At 52.4% G+C, this 22,274-nt stretch overlaps 1 protein-coding gene across 2 annotated transcripts in view; it reads right to left on the reverse strand.

Moving 5' to 3' along the window:
• Positions 1-22,274, reverse strand: part of LOC119706969 (mitochondrial Rho GTPase 2) — a 47,587-nt gene that overhangs the window by 18,988 nt on the left and 6,325 nt on the right. For both annotated transcript variants that reach the window (XM_038151285.1, XM_038151280.1), the window contains exons 10-33: positions 22,054-22,164; positions 21,822-21,967; positions 21,508-21,565; positions 20,186-20,304; positions 19,624-19,785; positions 17,169-17,296; positions 15,329-15,445; positions 14,598-14,833; positions 13,688-13,827; positions 13,034-13,164; positions 11,256-11,386; positions 10,718-10,879; positions 10,313-10,441; positions 9,658-9,791; positions 9,540-9,577; positions 9,009-9,128; positions 8,444-8,623; positions 6,983-7,083; positions 5,989-6,091; positions 5,254-5,375; positions 4,329-4,488; positions 2,918-3,108; positions 2,503-2,671; positions 700-811 (exon numbers count right to left, since the gene is read on the reverse strand). In XM_038151285.1, the coding sequence (XP_038007213.1) occupies positions 700-811; positions 2,503-2,671; positions 2,918-3,108; positions 4,329-4,488; positions 5,254-5,375; positions 5,989-6,091; positions 6,983-7,083; positions 8,444-8,623; positions 9,009-9,128; positions 9,540-9,577; positions 9,658-9,791; positions 10,313-10,441; positions 10,718-10,879; positions 11,256-11,386; positions 13,034-13,164; positions 13,688-13,827; positions 14,598-14,833; positions 15,329-15,445; positions 17,169-17,296; positions 19,624-19,785; positions 20,186-20,304; positions 21,508-21,565; positions 21,822-21,967; positions 22,054-22,164 (3,200 nt within the window). The remainder of the gene's footprint in view (positions 1-699; positions 812-2,502; positions 2,672-2,917; positions 3,109-4,328; positions 4,489-5,253; positions 5,376-5,988; positions 6,092-6,982; positions 7,084-8,443; positions 8,624-9,008; positions 9,129-9,539; positions 9,578-9,657; positions 9,792-10,312; positions 10,442-10,717; positions 10,880-11,255; positions 11,387-13,033; positions 13,165-13,687; positions 13,828-14,597; positions 14,834-15,328; positions 15,446-17,168; positions 17,297-19,623; positions 19,786-20,185; positions 20,305-21,507; positions 21,566-21,821; positions 21,968-22,053; positions 22,165-22,274) is intronic.

Consider the following 22,274-nt stretch of genomic DNA (forward strand, 5'->3'; position numbering starts at 1 on the left):
GAGCCCCTTCTAGTGCCTAAAGGAACTCCAGAAGAGCTGGAGAAGGACTTTGGAAAAGAGCCTGGAGGGACAGGACAAGGGAGAGGGGCTTCCCACTGCCAGAAGGCAGCGTTGGATGGGATATAGGGAAGGAATTCTTTCCATGAGGGTGGGGAAGCCCTGGCACAGGGTGCCCAGAGCAGCTGTGGCTGCCCCTGGATCGCTGGCAGTGCCCAAGGCCAGGCCGGACAGGGCTTGGAGCAACCTGGGATAGTGAAAAGGGTCCCTGCCCATGGCAGGGAGGATTGGAATGGGATGGTCTTGAAGGTTCCTTCCCACCCAAACCATTTCATGATTCTGTGATTTGTACTTTAACCTTCTTTTTACAGGAAAGAAAAAAAAAAAATAGGGCATGCAATAACATGAGAGAAGAAACCAAGGCAATGTATTTTCCCTAATTCTCCTAAAGGAATTCCTACAAACCACTGACACAAACTTCAGGCACAATAAACACCCACTTCCACTATTAAGAGGGTTCAGCTACCTGTGGCAAAAATTCAGTCAAAAGATCCAGACAGAAAGAATCAGCAGTCACGGGATGGAGAGAAAAGCTAAGGATGAAGAGCAGGAGCAGCGTGGTTGCATGTGGTGTCTGTCTGCAAAAAGCCACCTCTCAGACGGGTCTTGGGGGCTGCCAGGTGAGTGGCCACGAGCTCCTACCTGGCATCGGGCCCCTTCAGCCTCAGCTCCTGCACGGTGGCCACGGACCACAGGCGGATGCGCTTCGTGTTGCTGCCGCTCAGCAGGCGCTGGTGCCGACACAGCAGCACACCTGGGGACGAAGGGCGCCTGTCAGTGTCCAGGGCTCCCTGCTGTGCTGTCCTGGGTGGGAAGATGTGTGTGTATGCTATTTGCCAGCTGGCAGAGCTGGGGCAGTTCTCTGCTGTTCATGGGGCAGTTTGCTTTGTCTCTCCCACACCCATCCTCCCTCCAGGAGATCTCTGCTGTCCATGGTCACTGAGTGTCCCTGCCTGGCTGATCAAATTCCATCATCCCATGGGAGATGCTCTGCCCAGGGCAGGAGCCAAGCATTCCCACCTGGATAGAACCTGACCCTGGGAACAGCACAGCAGCCTTTGCCCCCTGCATTCTCAGAGGAGCAGCTTTCTGCTGCCCTGCATTCCCAGAGGAGCAGCTTTCTGCTGCACTGCATTCCCAGAGGGAGAGCAGGCCCATCTACACCACCCTTTCAGAGGAAAACACCCTTGTGCAGGATCCCTGCTCCAACAGAACCACAGCTGGCCCTGCAGGAGGGCTGCAGCCACCATTGAATGGGACTGCTACAAGACCCTGACCCACAGGGTTTGTTTTCTGGGTTTTTTTTTTTGTACTATTGCATTTGTATTTTTTAATTTTTCCTAGTAAAGAACTGTTATTCCTGCTCCCATATCCTTGCCAGAGAGACCCTTAATTTAAAAATTATGATAATTCAGAGGGAAGGGGTTTACATTTTTCATTTCAAGGAAGGCTCCTGCCTTTCTTAGCAGCCACCTGGCTTTTCAAACCAAGACATGTGGGAATTGGAAAAATAGAAACTTCCACAGACACGGAAGGGTTTGATTTGCAGCCTTGGGAGAAGCTTGGATTGATGTAACAATACAATACACGGACATTAAGTAGAAAATTAATAAACTTATGTTTCTATATTTGTAAGTAAGAATATGCCTTAAGTAAGTAAGAAACCGTATGGGTAAGATGGTGAAGGGGTTATAATGCAGGGGTGTGGTAGTACAGAATAAGCTAGGAGTTTATATGTGTGCATGTGAGACAGAAGCCTATTGAACAAAACATCTGCAGTGCAGGAGAAGTAAGTAAAGGTGATAGGTTAGAGAAGCAAAATAAACCCTGTGGCAACTGTCCATTAGATTAGAAAGTTACATATTGCCTTGTAACAAAGAACTTGTGACTACTTTGTGCTATGGCCGACTGCCTGCTCCTCTAAAACCTCACGGCCTCTGAGACTGATGTTTGTCTGAGCAATGCATTGTTCCTAGCCTGATGATGGTCCCATCCCTTTATTACAAGTGGTGACAATGATACCCTGTCGTCATTCCAAGGGTGCTCCTGACAGCCATTTGGGCAGCAAAGTGGGAGGGTTCTACAGCCAAGCACTGTTTTTCAGACTAGAGGTCTGTAGGTGCTTTGGCTGACCAGAGCAGTGGTGGAGTCACCATCCCTGCAAGAGTCAAACAGATGGTGGCTGTGGTGCTCAGGGACATGGCCTAATGCTGGACCTGGCAGTGCTGGGTTAGTGGTTGGACCTGATCATCTTAAGAGATCTTTTACAACATTAATGATTCTATAAAGCCCTGAGGAAACCCAGGTGACAGATCCATTGCCACCCCACACATCTTGCATCCAACACAGCAAACAGGTCTTCCAAGCACAGCTGAAATGGGAAGTCTGTGAGCTCAGGGCTTCTTTCCCAACGCATTCCCCTTTCAGCCCTGGCACTGCACCCACCGATCTCGCCCTCATCAGCCTCCCACGTCATGAAGCAGGAATTGGTCTCTGTGTCCCACACACAGATCTGGCCTGAGTTGGTCCCACTGTAAAGGAGAGCCTCAGCACCATAACAGAGAGATGTCAGCTCCACCAGCCCCAGCACGTCCGGGGCAGGGGCACGATGAACCTGCCAGAGCACAAAAACCAGGAATCTCAAAGGCAATGAACATGCTTAGATGCATCAGGAGAAAAAACATCCTCCTCCCCTCAATTCCTGCAGTTAGTGCCTCAAATACAACCAAAAGCTGTTTGTGCACAGTCAACATCACCTCACTGAGAGAAATCATCAGCTCTCACTCAGCCCTCACTGGGGGCTTGGAAAATAAGTCAGAGATGCTGAAAATAAATCTTAAAAGGTAAAAGGAAGGTTTACCTTGAGTCTGACAGCAGCTTCCTGCTGCTCCAATACCCAGAATGTCACAGCTCCCCTCCCCACAGAGGCCAGGTCTTGGTGAGAGAAAGGGCTAAAAGCCACATCGTGGAGAGGCTCTGAGATACGAGTGCACAGCATGAGTTCATAGGTGTGGGTGCTCCACAGAGCCATGGTCTGGTCACTGTAGTCCCCTAAGGAGAAAGGGAAAGACAGGAGGAAGAACTCTGCTGCCTCAGGATGCTCACAAGCATCCACAGCACACACAGATCAACTATGTCACCCCTCATCCAGCTGTTGGGAGACAGCTGTCCCAAACACCATTCCAGGCATGGACACAACTCCTCCTGTGCTCAGCACAAGCTGCACAACATGACACGTGCTTGCCCAAGTTAAGGACAGACAGGCCTGGCCCAGCACTTCACAGTGGAGATTGCAGCAAAGCTGTCCTGGCAGTGGAGTCATCTGGAGCAGCCAGGGCTGGGATTGAGCAGGCAGAGCCATGTCAGAGCAGATTCCCTGCTGTTTCTCCATCCTTGGGAGTCTCTGCACACCTTGGGGAATGCCCCACACAAACTCTCCAGTGACACTGGGCACTCAGGGCTAACCCTGGCAAAGAATGGGACGTCACCTTTGCCAAGGTCCCAGCTGAGGTGGGAGCTGACCTCCATGGAAGCCACCACAGCTGGGTGGGAGCAGAAGGCATTGGCCTCAGTGATGGCAAAATTTCCAAGCTTCCAGAGAGCTCAGGAGGACAGTGCTCTCCTGTTGCCCTTCCCAGGCTCCACAAGCTCTGTGGAGACTTTCAGCTTTTCCCTCCTCTGCAGCCCAGACCAGAGCTGGAGGAGGAAAGCTGCTCTCCCACACTGCTCTCTGAAGAGCACAAAGCTCCCTTTCTCTCCAGCAAAGCCTGCTTTTCTTTCCAAAGGCAGCCTCACCAGCCCGGAGCCAGTGTATTGCCTGCTCCACAGGTCCCCTCTCATTCAAAACAAGAGCTTCCTAATTGCTTGTTGTCCTTTAAATGTCCCCTGCCTGAACAAAACAGACAGCTTGAGCATCCATCCTGTGCTGGCATGGTTGCCTGGCAGGAGGCTCACAGTTGGGAGCCTGGCTACTTCTGTCCAAGTCCATCTAGGCAGCAATAACAAGTCCAGAAGAAGGCTTTTCCCTCTGCACACTATAAATAGTAACCACAAACCATTTACAGGGGGTCTAAGAAGCCCCAGTGAGTCAGGAGAAGAAAGCTGTAACTGCTGCATTCCCTGCTGTCCCAAGGATACCACGGAACAGCTTCCTACCCACGAGCCTGCTGCACATCTGGCAGGTGTTTGGTGTTCACAGCACCCTCCTGCCATGAGCTGTCTGCTCTGGGGTGCACCCCTGCACCCACAGCTGCTGTTACAGGAGTGCTCACCTATGGTGACAAGGAATCTGTCATCCCAGGAGAATGCCATGGCTTGCACTTGTGTCTCGTGGTGGAACAGCTCTGCTGTGCAGGCCCCATCCTGGGTGCTCCAGATGCAGATCTGACAGTGGGATTCTCCATCCTTCTGCCCTGAGGCAGAGGCAAGAACCTAACACAACAATGTGTAAGTAATTAGAGAATGCTCATTAGCCTTAACGGTTTTTTCAGCTATCCCACATTCAAGGGATGTGGCTGGCAAATGGAGAATTGAGTGAGAAACAACCATTCAGCTGATGGCAGGAGGGAAAGGCAGCATCACCCAGAGGAAGAGAACAGCCTTTACAGAATCATTGAGGTTGGGAAAGATCTCCAAGATCATCAAGTCCAAGCTGTGACTGATCCCCACTTTGTCACCCAGCCCAGGGCATGGAGTGCCACATCCAGCTCCTCCTTGGATATCTCCAGGGATGGGGACTTCACCACTCCTGGGCAGCCCCTTCCAATGCCTAGCCACCCTTTCCATGGAGAAGTTCTTCCTGATGTCCAGCCTGAACCTTCCCTGACACAACTTGAGGCCATTCCTTCTCATCTTGTCCCTGTTCCCTGGGAGCAGAGCCTGACCCCTGCCAGCTGCCCCCACCTGTCAGGAGTTGTGCAGAACCAGAAGGTCCCCCCTGAGCCTCCTTTTCTCCAGGCTGAGCCCCTTTCCAGCTCCCTCAGCCCCTCCTGGTGCTCCAGCTCCTTCCCCAGCTCTGTCCCCTTCTCTGGACATTCTCCAGCCCACACTGAGACAGAACAACAGATAGCTGACTCCAAAATAATCTCCACAGCCTCCAAAATAATCTCCACAGCCTGCAGGCAGAAGGAGGAACAGACAAATGGGATTTTAGGCTGTGGGACAAGCCCTGGCCTGGAGCAGAGCAGCCTCTCCCACCTGGGCATGGTGGCTGAGGGTGAGAGTGGAGATCTCCTCGGCGTGGCCCAGCCAGTGGTTCTGGGAGCCCGAGTGCAGGTCTTCAACCACGATGACGCAGCCACAGGAGTAGGCGAAGAAGCCTGGCAGAGGAGGGGGAGGAGAGGGGATGTTTTCATGGAAAGGCTGCACATACAGCCCCCACCACAACCCACGTGGAAAATTCTATGATTCATTAATACGTAAAAGCTGACTCTTTGATGCAGCTCAGCAGCAGCAGGTTGGGAGCGGGGCGAAATCTCACTTTCCCTAACCTGAGTAAAGCAGAGCTGCTGGGCACCATTCCAGCTGGAGAAAGGAGGCAGGATGGGCTTTGTGAGCTCCCCTCCTGCTCTGTCCACTCAACAGCTGGAGCCTGAGTCTGTCCCACCAACTAAAGCTTGCCAACAGCAAAGAGCTACTGGTTTTACCAACACAAAGAAGCTCTGTGTTCAAGCAAAGATCCCAATCCAACAGTCAGATCATAACTTCACTCAGTACACACCCCTGGAATCACAGAATAGAATCACACGTGGGTTGGGTTGGAAGGGACCTTAAACCTCATCTCGTTCCGCCCCCTGCCATGGCAGGGACCCTTCCTCTGTCCCAGGCTGCTTCAAGTCCTGTCCAACCTGGCATTGGGCACTTCAGGGATCCAGGGGCAGCCACAGCTGCTCTGGCAACACATCCCACCACTCCAGAACATTCCCAGTGTACCTGTATCTGGGTTCCACACCATATTCCCTCTGCCATTCCCATTGTAGCCGATCACTGCTTTCAGCTTCAGCACCTCACTGCCCGCTGGAGGAGACAAGAAACTCTGCAAGAAAAACAGACACTGGCTTAAAATAATCTCTGGAAGAATGGTCTGGTCAGATGCATCAACACCCACACAGGAAAAAGTGAGTGTCCTGAAACACACATCCCACACAGATCCATGCCAACACTCACACAATTCCATAACGGAAGAGACAAATAACATTCCCTAACAAAAGAGACACTGCCCCAGCACAGCCAGGCACAGATGCTTTCAGATAGGGCACAAAACAGGCTGGCAGCAAATGCCCAGCCGAGGAGCAGCTGCTAATCCTGCTGGGAAAGAGTTCCATGGGTTTGGCTGACTTGGGACGCAGATATTTCAACAGGAAGAGAACTGAGAGAAAAATGCTGCCAGGTGGAGGGACAGAGGAGAGGACTGGGGGTGAAATCTGGATGTAGCTGTTCTCCCAGCACTAGCAGCAGAGCTTAGGGAAGGGCTGAGTTAAGTTTCTGTTTCATCCCTGCTGTGTTTGTTAACAGAGCAGGAGCTGTGCCGTGTCTCTCCTCGCTACGCTCCGTGGATTTGCCTTCCCCAGCCTGCTCTGCCAATGCAGCTGCTCGCAAATATGGGAGCACAATGAATCACTCCATTGCTCACTCGTCTTTCACTCTCAATAGCACATGCCATTTCCACTCCTTTTGAATAAAAATGTATGCAGATTTGGGCAACACAAAAAGAGTTGAGCACAACTCACTTTTTACTAATCTGGGAAGAGTTACATGTAGAGGAGAACAGGGAATTAACATTAGGATTTCTGTGCTGAACATCAGCCCAGGGGTATACTTCCCAAATTGCTTTCCAACAGAGAACAAAATGGAAACAATTTGGAAAATCCACCTACCCCAGCCCCAAAATGCCTGTTCTCCACCTGGTAACCAGCACAACTCTCACCTGAGGGAGCACTGATGCCTTGAAGCGAGGAGTGAAATGCCTGTAGGAATCGGGGCGGATGCAACACTGGGACTTGGGAGCTCTGGTCCCCTTCCTGGGCTCTGCCACACAAAGGAGAAAATGGTACCTATGGGATGCTGCTCCTGGGAAGGGTTTGGGAGCAGCACCCAGGCTGTGGCTTGCTTATATTCAGGTGCTGTGCATGTGTGAACACACACGAGGCAAAAAGCAAACTGCAGTGTCACATGTGTGACACAAAAACATATGCCAAGTGGGAAGGGACCCACAAGGATCATGAGTCCAACCCCTGGCCCTGCACAGACACCCAACAATCCCACCCTGCACCTCAGAGCATCGTCCAAGTGCTCCTCTGGCAGCCGTGCCCATTCCCTGGGGAGCCTGTTCAATCAATGCCCAGCACCCTCTGGGGGAAGAACCTTTTCCTGTCTCCAGCCTGACCCTCCCTGACACAGCTCCAGCCATTCCCTGGGTCAGTTCCTTTCCCACTTGTAGCAATGTGTCTGAACAACTTAGACTACAGTGTGCACCAGCCATTTCACTTGTAACTGTTCTTACCAGCTTGCCTGAGTAAGCTCTTTTAGAGAGCTTACTCAAAGCTCTCTAAACTTCATCGAAGTTACTAAGACATAAACTGTACTAAAATAAGAAAGAAGCTAAAAAACTGAATTCCAAGACCACAAGAAAGAGATAACAAAGAACTGTAAACCACCTAAACTATAACCAATAAAACACCATTAAAAAGGACGTAATCAGTAGTTAGAATATATAAATAAGTACATAATGTAAACAATAAACAGCTTCTACTTAACCATATTAATTAGTTATCCAAGAATCCTGAATTTCCCACACCCACTGAGCCACACCACACTGCAAACAGCCTAAGGACACCCACGCCTTGTGCTCTGGGCATCCCTGTGAAACCACAAGCCCCACAGCTCCAGCACTGTAACAGCAGCACTGGGGGCAGTTTTATCCTGAGGCTTTCCAACAAGGCCTGCTGGGGCTGAGCACTGGCAGCTGCCTGCTCCTGGCAGGTCGCCATGCACCACTGCAGCTCCCAAGCTGTGCAGCTATTAATAGAGCCATTGGGAGCTTTAATTGCAGCTGGATTTAATGGGACGTGCCACTCAGAGATGATACTAGCTCCAGGCTGGAGACAGGCTTCTGGTGTGCCCAGAAGCAGCAGCAGGGAAAGAGCCAGAAAAACGAGCAGTTTTAGGGATCAATGTGAGCCTCCCTCAATACTGACTGCCCTTGGAAGGTCATGTGCAAGGGAAGACTCCTAAGGAACACATTGCAGCCTTTCACCTTGCAGCTCAGAGCACGTGTCTGGGTCTCTCTGCCCCATAATAATAATGATCTTTCTTTGTTTTTGGGGGATGGACCAAGCTGCCACGCAGGCCTGCAGCTCTGTACAAACTGGCAATACCCCTGATTTACCGTTTGCTGTTTTTTCAGGAGACCCCGAGCTCTCCTGCCTCACTTTGGGCCTCACAACAGGCTCCTCATTCCCATCTGATTCCACCACAATGACTGAGGCATCTCTGTGCTCATCTGCCACCTTCCTGCTGCTGCCTGGCACATCTGCTTCCTCCTCCCCGTCTGACTCAGAGGAAATACCTGGGGAGAGAAACCAGTAGGAAGATGGAGCCATCCATGTCCTTCAGGACCACTTCATGTGTGCCTGACTTCTTGACTTCTGGCAGTGTCACTCCCCTGCTTTGTGGAATAGCTCAGCTGTTAGGGTGGAGGGCAAAGCAGACAATTCCTATAGCAATGACCAACAAGGTGTTTAGCACAGTCAGAGAGGCTGTGCCAGCACCGCAGTATGTGGAGGAGAGCAGAGAATAAAGGGCTGCTGAACCCCAGCTAAGGGGAAGGAACTGCAGACTGGTCTGCCAGAAGGGATCACAGGTAGGGATGGCTCCAAGGATGCTGCTGAACTAAGCAAGTTTTTCCTAAAACAAGGTTAATTTTTCCCTTTCCTGCAAGGAGTTCCTCTTACTTTGAAATCCTGCTGGGTGGACAGAGCTGATATCCAGACACGGTGGGGAGGACAGCAATGGAAGAGGAACTGTCTGCCGAGGGGTCTCAGAGCCATCCCTGGGCTCCTCAGAGCTGCTGTCTGGGAAAGAAAAGGGCTTGGTGTCACTTCCTTCACCCCATGCTCCTCTCATCTTTCTGGATGGTGACACCTCAGCTTTCCAGCTTCCACAGAAGCCACTTCTCTGTGTTTTGAGAAAGAGAGGGACACAGAGAGAGGGACAATGAGGGAGAAAGAAGACAGAGGAGACGGAGGCAGAGAAAGACAGAAGGCAAAAGCTGAAAATCTACCAGAAAGCCCAGAGTGGCTCTGCTCAGAACATCCCCACCTAAGCAGACCGAGAGGTGCTGCAAATTAATTTGAGATTGTCCTTCAAGACTAATTAGCTGGTTTGCCTCCCATTACATGACTCCCTCAGAGAAGAAACATCCCCCCAAATCCCTACCCTCTGGAAAAGCTGCCAGCACAACTCACGGGAAGAGACAAACTCACCTGACCTCAGCACCAGAGCAGACGCGGGGGAACAAGCCCTGGGAAGGTGAGGAGACTGGAGTCACACAGGGATGGGGCAGGGAGAGGGGACACACACAGGCACTGCCAGCACCATTACCTGGCTGGGGATGACTTGACTGGAGGTGGAGCTAGGAAATCCCAGAGGAAGATGGCATCCCCAACGCTGATGACGTGCTCTTGGTTTGGGGTGAAGGCGACCTGGTGCACGGGCTCCGAGTGGCCGATGAACACCTGGGAGAGAGCACACCTTGAATCCTCTATCACCACCTGTCCTGTCAGGATGGGGTTACTCCACTCCCTGTCCTGCACAGCCAGGGTCTACAGGCCTCAGCAGAAGGTCCAGAAGAGGATCTATCACACCTACAGTTCTCACATCTGTGGGCTAATCAACCTGGGGCCCATCTCCAACACACTCATTTGGGGAAGGAAGGAAAAGCTGAAGAGTCCAAAGTCTTATCCTGCCTCTGAAGCCTTGGATGAACCATTTTCCTCTCCATTTTCTCTCTCTGTCTCTAACAGAGCTCTCACCTATCTCTGTCCATTGCAGAGGCTGTCACTGGGGTGCTCTGGCAGCCCCAGCCTGCGCCCACTGCCAGGCACTGTTACAGTGTGGGATCAGGGCTACATTTCTCTGCTGGGCAAATTGGGACTGTGGACACTGGGCCAGGTCACACAAGAGCCCATTTGCTGCTCTCTTCTCTGGGGATTCAGCAATGCAGCACCACCCCCTTCCCTCCCTGGGTGGGCAGTACCTGGAAGTTGATGTTGAAGCGCATCTGGTAGTCCCACACTTTGATGACCTTGTCACCAGCAGTGAGCAGGTACTGGCCATCCTTGCTCAGTGCCAAGGAGGAACAGCTCAGCTTGTGCACAGGGGACACCTGAGGACAAGAAATGGCACCAGCAGCCTTAGCTGAGCTGGTTCATATCCTTATTTACACTTCAGCAAGAGAACAGTAGTGTGACAGTGTGGAAAACAAGGACAGGCTCAGGCTCACCCTGAACACGAGCACACTGGGACAGCTGTAGGCTTCTCACTTGTGTTTCTTTGAAGCCTGTGAGCTCCAGGAGGAGTTTTTCTCTCATTTAACCTCCCAGAAAGACAAGAAGTGCCCAGCCCCCACAGGAGACCTGGTGGATGAATTTCAGCGTCCTACCTCTCGCACCAGCCGTCCGGTTTTTGCATCAAGCACAAGGATTTTATTGGAGGAAGTGGATACCAGGAGCTCGCCCTGAGGCACAGAACCAAAGCAGACCTTCACTGCAGAGTCCAAGATGGTGCTGTGCAGGTCCAGGATGCTGATGTCCACCCTCAGCAGCTGTGGAACAAAGAGCCACTGAACAAGCACTGCAGGAGCCTCGGGATTGCTCCTGTGCTCTGAACACAAAGCTATGCAGCCCCCTGGACCCTTCCCTTCCCATTCAATGAGGGGCTGCACGTCTAGGAAATGCCCAGGAGAGCAGGTCAAGAGAGAGCTGAGACCTGACAGCCTCCACAGGACCTCCCAAATTATCTTTCTAGAGGAGAATGAAGGCAGAGGAGAAGAAACCTTGAATTTGTTATTTCTGTCGCACAGAAGGGAAAACAGGGAGCTCACTGTCAGCCCCACGCCCTGATCCACCTCCCTGGATGCTGCCTGTGGAGTTTCCAGGGGACAGCCCTGTCCCCAGGAATGAGGGGACTCTGCTGGGTACCTCATCGAGTGAGCAGGCCTCCATCACTGTCACCACGTACTTGGAGGGCCCCACGAAGGCCAGCAGGCGACTGTCCCCACTGACCACCAGAGTGTCCACGCCACTGCCAGCATCCCGGGCCACCACACTGCCTGGGGGACACAGCAAGAGAGTGAGGGGCAGCAAAGCCCACTCTGATGGTGCTGCTGAGCAGCAGCTGCAGCTTCTCCTGCAGCCTGAGAAAAAAGCAACCTGTGCTGTAGGAGATGCTACAAATTTTATTTACACACCCAGAATGTGCAGTGAACCGCCTCAAAAACAAGGTTGAGATGCACAGCTTGTTGCCTGAGTGAACATGCAGTGTTTTCAAGGAGACCAGAACAAAGTCAAAGGAATAAAATTGATTTTAGGGCTTATTTTTTCAGTGTTACAGAGGCTGTGATGATCAGCTCTGTGAGATCTCAGCTGCAGCCTGAGTGTCTGAACCCAGAGCAGAATGAGGTCAGTGCTGAACACCACCCCACTGATGTCAGTCCAGAGGGCACAGAGACCCAGAGGTCTGAAAATCACAGAAATTACAGCAATTCTCTGTATTTATTCCATGACCACAATTCCACTGTTCTGTCCCTGGAACGTGACCAGGCAGCAAACACAGTTTCAGAGCAGAGTCACCACGTGAAGGTCCAGCTGCAGCACTGACACCAAACCTGGGTGATTTTGGATGAATTCCCTAATTCCTCCAACCCCTATTCCTTCTCCTGCACACTTCCTGGGGCAGGTTCCTCCTCTTTGTGCAATATTGCACTGTATAAAAATAAAGAATTCCCTTTCCCTGCCCAAGCTTGTGCTGTCACAACTCATTTCCAAAGTGTACACTACAAGTGACACTAATTTCTCCAAACTGCCTTGCCCCTGCCCTGCCTCCAGCTCTCCACCAGCTCCACTCACCAGCACAGAGCAGCTCTCCTGCAGGCAGGATTAGGGCAACAATCCACTTCAAACAAATTGAATTGCACATGCACAGAATGGAAAGAGTCAGGGCTTGGGCATGGATAAATCTCTGTGACTCCAGCACGTTAATGAAATCATCAGACTAACAGGATGAGAGGGTTTGAACCAGGACAGGTAGGGAAGGGCTGGCAGTCACTGAGGTTTGCTCACACAGAAGGTACAAACAGAAATCACAGAATCATTAAGGTTGGGAAAGCACTCTAAGATCATCAAGTCCACTAAAACATGTCCCCAGGTGTCACATCCATGTCTTTTAAATCCTTCCAGGGATAGTGACTCCACCACTGCCCCGTGCAGCTGTGCCAGTGCCTGACCACCCTTCCCATGAAGGGATTTTCCCACGATCAAATCTAAACCTCCCCTGGCACCATTTGAGGCCATTTCCCCTTGTCCTGTCCCTGTTCCCTGGGAGCAGAGCCCAACTCCCCGGCTGTCCCCTCCTGTCAGGAGTTGTGCAGAGCCACAAGGTCCCCCCTGAGCCTCCTTCTCTCCAGGCTGAGCCCCCTGCCCAGCCACCTCAGCCCCTCCTGGTGCTCCAGCCCCTTCTCCAGCTCTGTCCTCTTCTCTGGACAAGCTCCAGTCCCTCAATGTCTGTCTTGTGAGGGGCCCAGAACTGACCCCAGGACTGGAGGTGCCTCAGCAGTGCCAGAGCAGGGGAAATGACAAAGCTCAGAAGGTTCATTGGGAAATACCACTCCAAGCAGGCTGAGCTTGGGCTTCCTCTAGTGTCAGGATATCTGTGCTAATACAGAAAAAGAAGAAAGGCAATCCCACTCCCAGAGTCTTACCCAGGACTCTCAGAACCTGGATTTTCCGTGCCACAAGTCTGTACAGAGCCAGAGTTCCCTGCAAGCAGGAGCTGAACATCAAATTGCCATCTGGAGAGAAGGTCAGCCCGGTGACTGCGGTGCAGTGCTGCCTGAAAGAGGGCAGAAAACATGGAAAAAGGGAAGAGAAGAAGGAATCACAGACAGAGGGAACAGCGGTGATGCTGAGTGTAACATAGTGAAGAATCCAAGAGGATAAATTAACCAGGAACAGAGCAGGACCCTGCTGTGCTCACTCCTGTAGCAGCCCAGGACAACCAACACTCCAACTTGTCACAAAACCAAGCAGCAAGCGCAGGCTCCAGCCTGGATGGAACCTGCTCCTTCTCCCTTTGGAGCATCCTCCAAATCCCACCCTGAGGCTCACAAGGGCTCCCTGCCCAGCTGCTCTCTGGGACAAGCTCTTTCCTACTGCTCTCAGTAGGGAAGTCACAAAAAAGCCCTCATGGCTTTCACAGCTTGGGCTTTCACCACCTGGAGCCTTGGCGCAGCAGGATCTGCCCCAAACCCACCCAGCTGGGACCTGAGGCTTGTGGAGCTCCATGAGTGTCACTGCGGCTTTGTCTCACCACTAGGACACCCAGTTAGACCCCATGTAGCTCCCACTTCACTCACTTGTGCTCCAGCAGGAGGTCAGAGGCAGCCAGGCTGAAGATCCTCACCACCCCGCTGTCGAAGCCACAGGCCAGCATCTTCCAGAGGGGGTGGAAGGCCACAGTACAGGGAGTTTCCTCTGCAGCTGAGAAGTCATACAGCTGCAGGGAAGAGACACCACAGGCATGAAGCTGGAGAGGACTGGAGCTGCAGCTGGACCCAACAACTGATCAGCCCCACATCTCCACCATGAGCATGTCCCTGCTCCTGCCTGGATGTATCCAAAGCCCACTGAAGTCCTGGGTCTTTGGGCACTCAGACAATGCCCTTGGGTGTTATGATTTGTGCTAAAAAGAAATCTTCAAAAGATGAAGGAAAGGGAAATAGTTGTGTCTAACAATACCTCATATCGGTGATATTTTTGCCTGACGTCCGGGAGGAACGATGAGGAAGACTTTATCTTATTAGGAGGTTAATTAATTACTTTATTATACTATATTATTTTATATTATATTACACTCTATTACATTACATTTAAACTGAATTTGTACAAGTACTTAACTCAACTGCTTGGAATTTTGTGTCTGCTGACTGACAGTCTGCACACGAGCTTGGCCCTTATAGGCCAAGGAAACAAAACACCATCACTTTGGGTAAACAATTTCTATATTGTATTTTACTTTGGCACAACACAGGAGCAGTGAATGAAATAAGAATTGTTTTGATCACTCTTTTCTCTGCTTCTCTCAGGTTCAGAGAATGTGAATTCCACAATCTCAGAACTCTGTACTTCCAAAGGGTCTCTTGCCCATGGTACCCCTCATGCTCCAGGGAGGGCTCCTGAACTGTGGGGCTTTGCTAACTGGACCGAACAGAGACCAGGGAGACTCTTAATAAACCTGAAACACCACCTGCCTCTTTTCTCACCCACCTGCTGCCTGGAGGCCAGGTCCCACACTCGGATGGTGCTGTCCTGGGACACTGTTGCCATCTGCTTCCACTTCCCCTCCACCGAGAAGCCCAGCACAGAGCCCTCGTGGGAGCGCATCAGCGTGTTGTAGTCCCGGGCCTGGACATCCAGGTAGCCCAGGCTCCCAGCAGCTGTCGTGGACAGGACTTTTTGGCTGTCTGGGCTGATGCAGACAGAACTCACTGAAGCCTCATGCTCTGGGGAAAGACACAGGAGTCAACAAATCCTCTGGGAAAGGAGCAGCTGGAACACAGCTACAGACCCACATTTAGGAAAGCAATGCTCACAACCCAAAGACTGAATGCTTGCAGGCGTGAGCTGTGACAGATTAGCAAGATTAGTCTCTGCCCTTCCTAACGTCCCTGGGCTCTGCTGTAATGGCGATTGTTTCAAAAACAAGCAAGGACTGCTCGACTTCTCCCCTAATTTTTCATGGACAGATGAGCCGTGGCTAGAAGGGGACAGAAATCAAGATGGAAAGTCTATTCTCTCCCAGGAGATCCTCCTTTCTCCTATGAGTTACAAGAATAAACATGAATAATTGCTACTGAAGACTTCCAAGGCAGTCAGCCCTGGAGGCTGCACACGTCACACAGCCCTGACTCATGAGGATTGCTGTGGGAGCTGTGGCAGTGGAGCTCTGGATCTGCAGCAGGAGATGTGAAGCTCAGAAGCACCACACCTCTACTCACCTGCCTCTAGGACAGCAGCTGAGAAGTCCAGTAGCCACAGCCTCATGTAGCCATCCTCTGATCCCGTGGCACAGAAGGTCAAGGACATGCTGATACTGTTTATAGCAATCCCAGGGCCTGGAAACCCAAAAACACAACAGCTCCTTATACAGGTGAAACAAGAAAACTCAGCCTGACAGGGGGCCCATCTAAGAGCTGAGGATGGTAGCCCACCCACACCCAGCTGGAGCCTGAGGAGGATGCAGGACAGGCAGAAGAGGCTGAAGGGTCTCAGTCAGCCCTTCTCAGGGCTCCAAACTCCTCTACTGCCAGGCACAGAAGATTCCTACCTCTGCCATATTTTTGCCTCAAAGAGGATCCTGTAGCAAAGGATATCCCAGATTAACTGCCTGAGGTACAAACCCTTTCATTACCCTGTCCCAAAGCTTCTCTGCAGAAGGGAGATACAGATCCACAGACTGGGAGTTTTTGATTCATAGAATCATGAAGATTGGAAAACATCATTGAGCTCAACAATTATCCCCCCACCAGCCCATGTTCCCTGGTGCCACACACAGGTGCCACCACAGGCTTTTTGAACATTTCCAGTGATAGAATGGGTAGCTTGTTCCAATGCCTTATCACACTTTCAGTCAAGAAATTTTCCCCAATAACCAACCTAAATTCAGGTATAAAGGCCGTAAGTCAGAGCCAGCACTGAGACCAGGAGGCACCCAGGACTTTGTTTCATCTCCTCTTGGGCCCCTTCTTGCCCATGAAGTGAGAACTGCAGTTGCACACCTCTCAAAGGCCACATTATAGATTAATTAGCTCAATTTGCCAAAGCAAACTATGCACTAAGTTTAAGATATCAGAGCAACCACACTTGAAAGTGAATTCTTCCTGCTGTTCAAGTTAATGGAAGAGCTGAAAGTTGGTCTACTTAATGTAGAGCAACAAAGATTCCCCGAACGCTCTGCAGCAGCTGAATAATGAAAAAATCCCCAAATTCATCTTTTTCGTTAATCTTAGTGCTTTTTCCATCTCTCCATTAAGCCTCCCATCAGCAAATGAAGACCTTGTCTCATGTTTCTAAAAGTAGTGTTTCTCTGAAAGTGCAATCAGCATTTAAAATGCTAAAATCTTTCTTAAAACGATGCTCTGCTGTACTAAGGAAGATTATTTGCAGTCCTTAAGAGACAAATAGCAATGATCTAATCAACCCCAAAATAATCCTTCAGCAGTAGGTAAAGAGCTGGCTGGTTTGAGCAGATTTCTGACCCCGATGGTGGTGGAGGTGGTCACTGGTTGTTGGTCCCCCTCTCCCTGCCTGCTCCTGTTCCCACCTGAGCTGTTCCCTGCCTGCTCCTGCTCCCACCTGAGCTCTTCCCTGCCTGCTCCTGTTCCCTGCCTGCTCCCACCTGAGCTCTTCCCTGCCTGCTCCTGTTCCCTGCCTGTTCCCACCTGAGCTCTTCCCTGCCTGCTCCTGCTCCCACCTGAGCTGTTCCCTGCCTGCTCCGGTTCCCTGCCTGCTCCTGTTCCCATCTGAGCTGTTCCCTGCCTGCTCCTGCTCCCATCTGAGCTGTTCCCTGCCTGCTCCTGCTCCCACCTGAGCTGTTCCCTGCCTGCTCCTGCTCCCACCTGAGCTCTTCCCTGCCTGCTCCTGTTCCCACCTGAGCTCTTCCCTGCCTGCTCCTGTTCCCTGCCTGCTCCCACCTGAGCTCTTCCCTGCCTGCTCCTGCTCCCACCTGAGCTGTTCCCTGCCTGCTCCGGTTCCCTGCCTGCTCCTGTTCCCATCTGAGCTGTTCCCTGCCTGCTCCTGCTCCCATCTGAGCTGTTCCCTGCCTGCTCCTGCTCCCACCTGAGCTGTTCCCTGCCTGCTCCTGCCCGTCCTCCCGGGGCTGTGCAGGCAGCAGGCGCCGTGCACTCCGCACACAGACGTTCTTGTAGTCCACCTCCAGCACGTGGCCACTCCTGCTGCACACAAAGCTGTGAGAAAAAGCAGGAGAGACTTGCTTTTAGTAAAAACCACTTTGGTTTACCTTGTTTGTGTAAAACAATCCTGGCTTACAAGTAATAAAAGAGGTCAACAAGGTGTCCAAGTGTTCCACACACCTCCAAAGAAGTCAGAGCTTCCTATTTAGTTTCCTGACCTTTTGGAATAGAATTTAGCAAAAGAGCTAAAAGCTTGTCATAAACTCCAGAAAGAAGCCTCCCTCTGCCACAGGCTGGCTGAGCTGACAGCTCTGCCTTTGTGGGACAGCATGGCGAGGCAACAAAGGTCTTTGATGATTAAAATAAAACAACAAAGTGTGTGTCAGTATGCAAGAGGATGTGTACCAGGCTCCTCCCGCTGACCCAGGAATCCAACAGAGGGCTTCAGGTGGGGAGAGAGTCACTAAATATGGCACAGCAGCAGCATGGCAAGAGGAAAGAGGCTGTTCTGCCAGCAGCCAAACCCCTTTTGACAGGTGACACATGCTGAGTGGGGAGAGACTCTCCCAGCTCCAGAGGGCAGCTGTATCTTGAGGGAGAAGCCCAGCAAAGCACCGTGGTGGAGGGGGAAGTCGAATGCTAAGCAGGGAGAGCTGCAGAGCTCCCTCCTGCCAGGCTCCCAGGGACGGGTGACAGTGACAGGCTGTAAGAGACAGTCTGAAGTTTCCCTCATTTGCCATCACAAAGACAGAGACCAAGACCCTGAAGACCCTGAGGACCCAGACTGGAGTTGTGGCCTGGTTGAGGTGGGTGCTTGCCAAGTGATTGCTTGCAGCTGTGTTTGCAGTGCCACCATGGTACACTGCTTCCAGCAGGGGCTGGCCAGGAGCGGCTGGATACCCGCTCATCACAATAGCCCACCAATTTCCCCACCTCTTGAACCATTCCCCACCAAATGAACTTTCTGGGGTAACTTTGGTGACGGAAAATCCCTCATCTGCCTCGCGACCACCGTGACGGATAGAGATTGAAGCCCCCTCCCAAGGACTGAGACCCCTATAATTCTGACACAGCGGGGCTGGCCTGACTGAAGCGAGATGCTTGCCAAGTGTTGCCTGCAGGTGTGTTCCCTGCAGGTGTGCAGATGTATTCCCTGGAGCAAGAAACCAGTCCTGAAACAATGGGTCCCGCTCACTGCTGAGATTGACTTATCCTGTTTCAGAACATGGACTATCTGTACCTATCTTCAATACACTTCTCCATTGTCTTTTACCTGTCCCCCCCTTGGTGGAGGACTGTAAAAGATCCCTGAGTTAACCAAGACTTTGAGATTCTCCCCGATGTCACAAGATTAATCTATTAGCTGGACCACGAGGATTTCGTCTCTCTGTTGGTAGCTATACCCCTTCCCCTCTTTCTCTCTCTCACTATCCTTTTTTCTCCTTTCTAATCTTTCTATGGCATTTGCTGTGGGCACTTAATACAAGGTGCATTTGTTCTGGTTAATACTGAAATCCTATCTGTGTTGTTTTTGCACTCAGTTAATGAACCATCACAACATCACAGCCCCTTACAGCGCATACATAATGACCATCACAGCCCCTTACAGCGCACACAGGCCCCTTACAGTGCCCTTACAGTGCACACAGCCCCTTAGAGCGCACACAGCCCCTTACAGTGCCCTTACAGTGCACACAGCCCCTTACAGTGCCCTTACAGTGCACACAGCCTCTTACAGTGCCCTTACAGTGCACACAGCCCCTTAGAGCGCACACAGCCCCTTATAGTGCCCTTACAGTGCACACAGCCCCTTACAGTGCACACAGCCCCTTACAGTGCCCTTACAGCGCACACAGCCCCTTACAGTGCCCTTACAGTGCACACAGCCTCTTACAGTGCCCTTACAGCGCACACAGCCCCTTACAGCGCACACAGCCCCTTAGAGTGCCCCTTACAGCGCACACAGCCCCTTACAGTGCCCTTACAGTGCACACAGCCCCTTACAGCGCACACAGCCCCTTACAGTGCCCTTACAGCACACACAGGCCCTTTACAGTGCCCTTACAGAGCACACAGCCCCCTTACAGCGCACACAGCCCCCTTACAGTGCCCTTACAGCACACACAGCCCCTTACAGCGCACACAGCCCCTTACAGTGCCCTTACAGAGCACACAGCCCCCTTACAGCGCACACAGCCCCCTTACAGTGCCCTTACAGCACACACAGCCCCTTACAGTGCCCTTACAGCGCACACAGCCCCCTTACAGTGCCCCTTACAGAGCACACAGCCCCTTACAGCGCCCTTACAGCCCCCTTACAGTGCCCCTTACAGAGCACACAGCCCCTTACAGTGCCCTTACAGCACACACAGCCCCCTTACAGCGCACGCTCCTCCGGCTCCTGCTGGGGCCCGGGCCCTGCCTCGAAGGCCAGGTCAGTGAACTCCAGGGCGTGGTACTCGCCCAGGTTGACGGGACACGAGCGCAGGGCTCCGCTCCGCACTCGCCACAGCCTGATGTTGTCCCGGCCACACGACACCATCCTGTGCAGGGAGACACGGCATGAGCACCAGGGCAGGGCTCCCCAGGCCCCTGAGGGAAGGGCAGCGTCCCCAGGGCCACTGACAGCAAGGACTGAGAACAGGAATGGCAACCAGATGGTTGCAGCTCCACAATTCCCTCCCAGCCATGCCAGAGTTGCCAAATAAAAGGGGTTTGGGGTGAAGGGACTTTAAAGCTCATCTCATTCCACCCCCTGCTACGGGCAGCAACATCTTCCACTATCCCAGGTTATTCCAAGCCCAGTCCAACCTGGCCTTGGACACTTCCAAAGCCACAGCTTCTCTGGGCACCCTGTGCCAGGGCCTCCCTACTCTCCCAGGGAACAATTCCTTCCTAATATCTAAGAATCAATACTTTCAATTTCTTTTCTTGGCACGCTACCTGGTATCATCAAAGAAAGCAATCTTCATGGCCTGGATGTCCACATCTGTGTGTGCTTTGGCCAGCACAGTCACGCCTCCACCACAGCTCACCTGAGCAGTGTTCCACACCACCACCATCTGAAGCAAGAAAATATGATGGGAGAGCTGCTCAAAACCTTGGCAGCAGAAGAGCTTTTCATCCCACAGCTGCTCCAGAACTGGGCACAAAGTATTGATAACAGAGTTGGAGCAGGGAAATAAAACCCATTGCACAGAGGGTTTAGGACAGTCCAACAGCTTTGCAAAGCTTCATGGCAATATTCTTGTCTGCAATCCATAATTACAGGTTCTAAATCCCAGGGCTGCCTGGCAACAGGGCTCAGACTTGGAAAGAAAATCCACAGAGCAGTGGGAACTCTGCCTGCTGGGATATAGGAGCTGTCCCAGGGCGGAGGGAGCAGGAGGCAGCACATGTCCACTGCTCAGTACAGGTCTGTGTGCCCTCAGCGCCCATCACCAGGAGCAAGAGTCAAACCCTCTGCCCAAAGCAAAGTGGAAGATGCCTAGAGAAATGCAGGAGAATGCTCTGCATTCCAGCACAGTGTTAAAACCAAACCCAGCATCACCTCGGAGGCTGGGATGGGGTGAGGCACCACCCTGGGAGAGATACTCCCCCAGCACCCCCATTCTCCCACCCAGGCTTTTGCCCCACTGATCCCACCTCCCCAGCTCCACACGGATCACAGAACACTGCCACGTGCTGGGAAAAACACAGAGCGCTGTGTGGCTTTTCCTTCACTTAGTGATGGCACAGCTAATTGCTGATGGTCGTCACTAAAGGATAAAAAACAGTTCCACTGACAAAACAAAACCCCCAGTCCCATGGAACAAGTTTATTTTTGACTGCTCCACGTGGGATCTGCGTCATCCCCAGCTACAAAGCTGGGTGGCAGCTCCAGTGCCTGGCATCCCGTCCCACAGTGATGCCTGGAGCTGGAAGATTTCACCTCACATCTTGCCCTAAATGCTATTAAAATAAAGATATAATCCCATCACCCTGCCTGGGTCCTAGCTGGGACCACTCCAGGGATAGAACAGCCCCAAAGCACAACCCCAGTAGGTCTCTCCAGCTGCTTCCAAAACGATTTGTTCACTTGCAGCTGAGGAACACCCACAAGCATCAGGCAGAGGGAAAGTATTCTCTAGGCAGCTAATGAGAAAGGGATGTGCCCCAAGAACGTGTCTAAGAAAGATGAGAGCAGAGGTTTGCCTGGAAAACAACTACAGGATCTGGGAGAACAGCTCTCTCAGGGAAACCTCCCAGCCTGTGTCAGCTCTCACCGTTTTGCTGTGCACGTCCTTCCCAACACCACACAGAACAGCTCCGCTGTGGGAAAAGCTGCAGGAAGAGAGACCTGGTGAAAAACAGGTCCTTGTACCCTGGGTTCATCCTCACAGGGCATAAAAGGGGACAAGTAGTGGGGATGGGGAGACAGCAAGACCCGAGGGATAAGCTCAGTCCAGAGAGCTGGCAGCACACCCAGGCCAGCTGCCAGCAGGTTTGGTGACAAACACAGGCAGCTGTAATTCATCCCTGCTTTAGCAGGCAGGAATAGCACGGAAAAGCTGCTGTGCTGCAACGCTCTGCCACCCACCTGAGGGACACGAGGGACTGCAGGTGGGTTCTGAAGAGGCAGAGGCAGGTTCCCGTGGGGAAGTCCCAGAGGCGGCCCAGGCTGCGGGGCCCGGCCTGTGCCGAGGCCAGCACGGTGCCGCTCCCGCTGAAGGCCAGCGCCGCCACCTGCGGGAAGCACGGCCACTCAGGAGCCCGGGAGAGCCGAGGGTGCACGGACAGGGCTGCCAGCATGGCTTGCAAAGGCTACTCACCTTGTCTGTGTGGCCCAGGAAGAACCTCTGCTCGCCAGTCTCGAGGAGCAGGGCGACGATGACGGCGTGGCAGGGGTACACCACGGCCGTGCTGTCCCGTGTCCACAGAGCCTGCAGAACCGACACCGGGGGGACACAGCTCCAGAACAGCCCCGCAGCCCGGGCACAGAGCTCTTCCCCAGCCCTGGAAGTGTCCAAGGCTGGGTTGGATGGGGTGTGGA

This window comes from Motacilla alba, chromosome 14, assembly GCF_015832195.1.
Source record: "Motacilla alba alba isolate MOTALB_02 chromosome 14, Motacilla_alba_V1.0_pri, whole genome shotgun sequence".
NCBI classification, from domain to species: domain Eukaryota; kingdom Metazoa; phylum Chordata; class Aves; order Passeriformes; family Motacillidae; genus Motacilla; species Motacilla alba.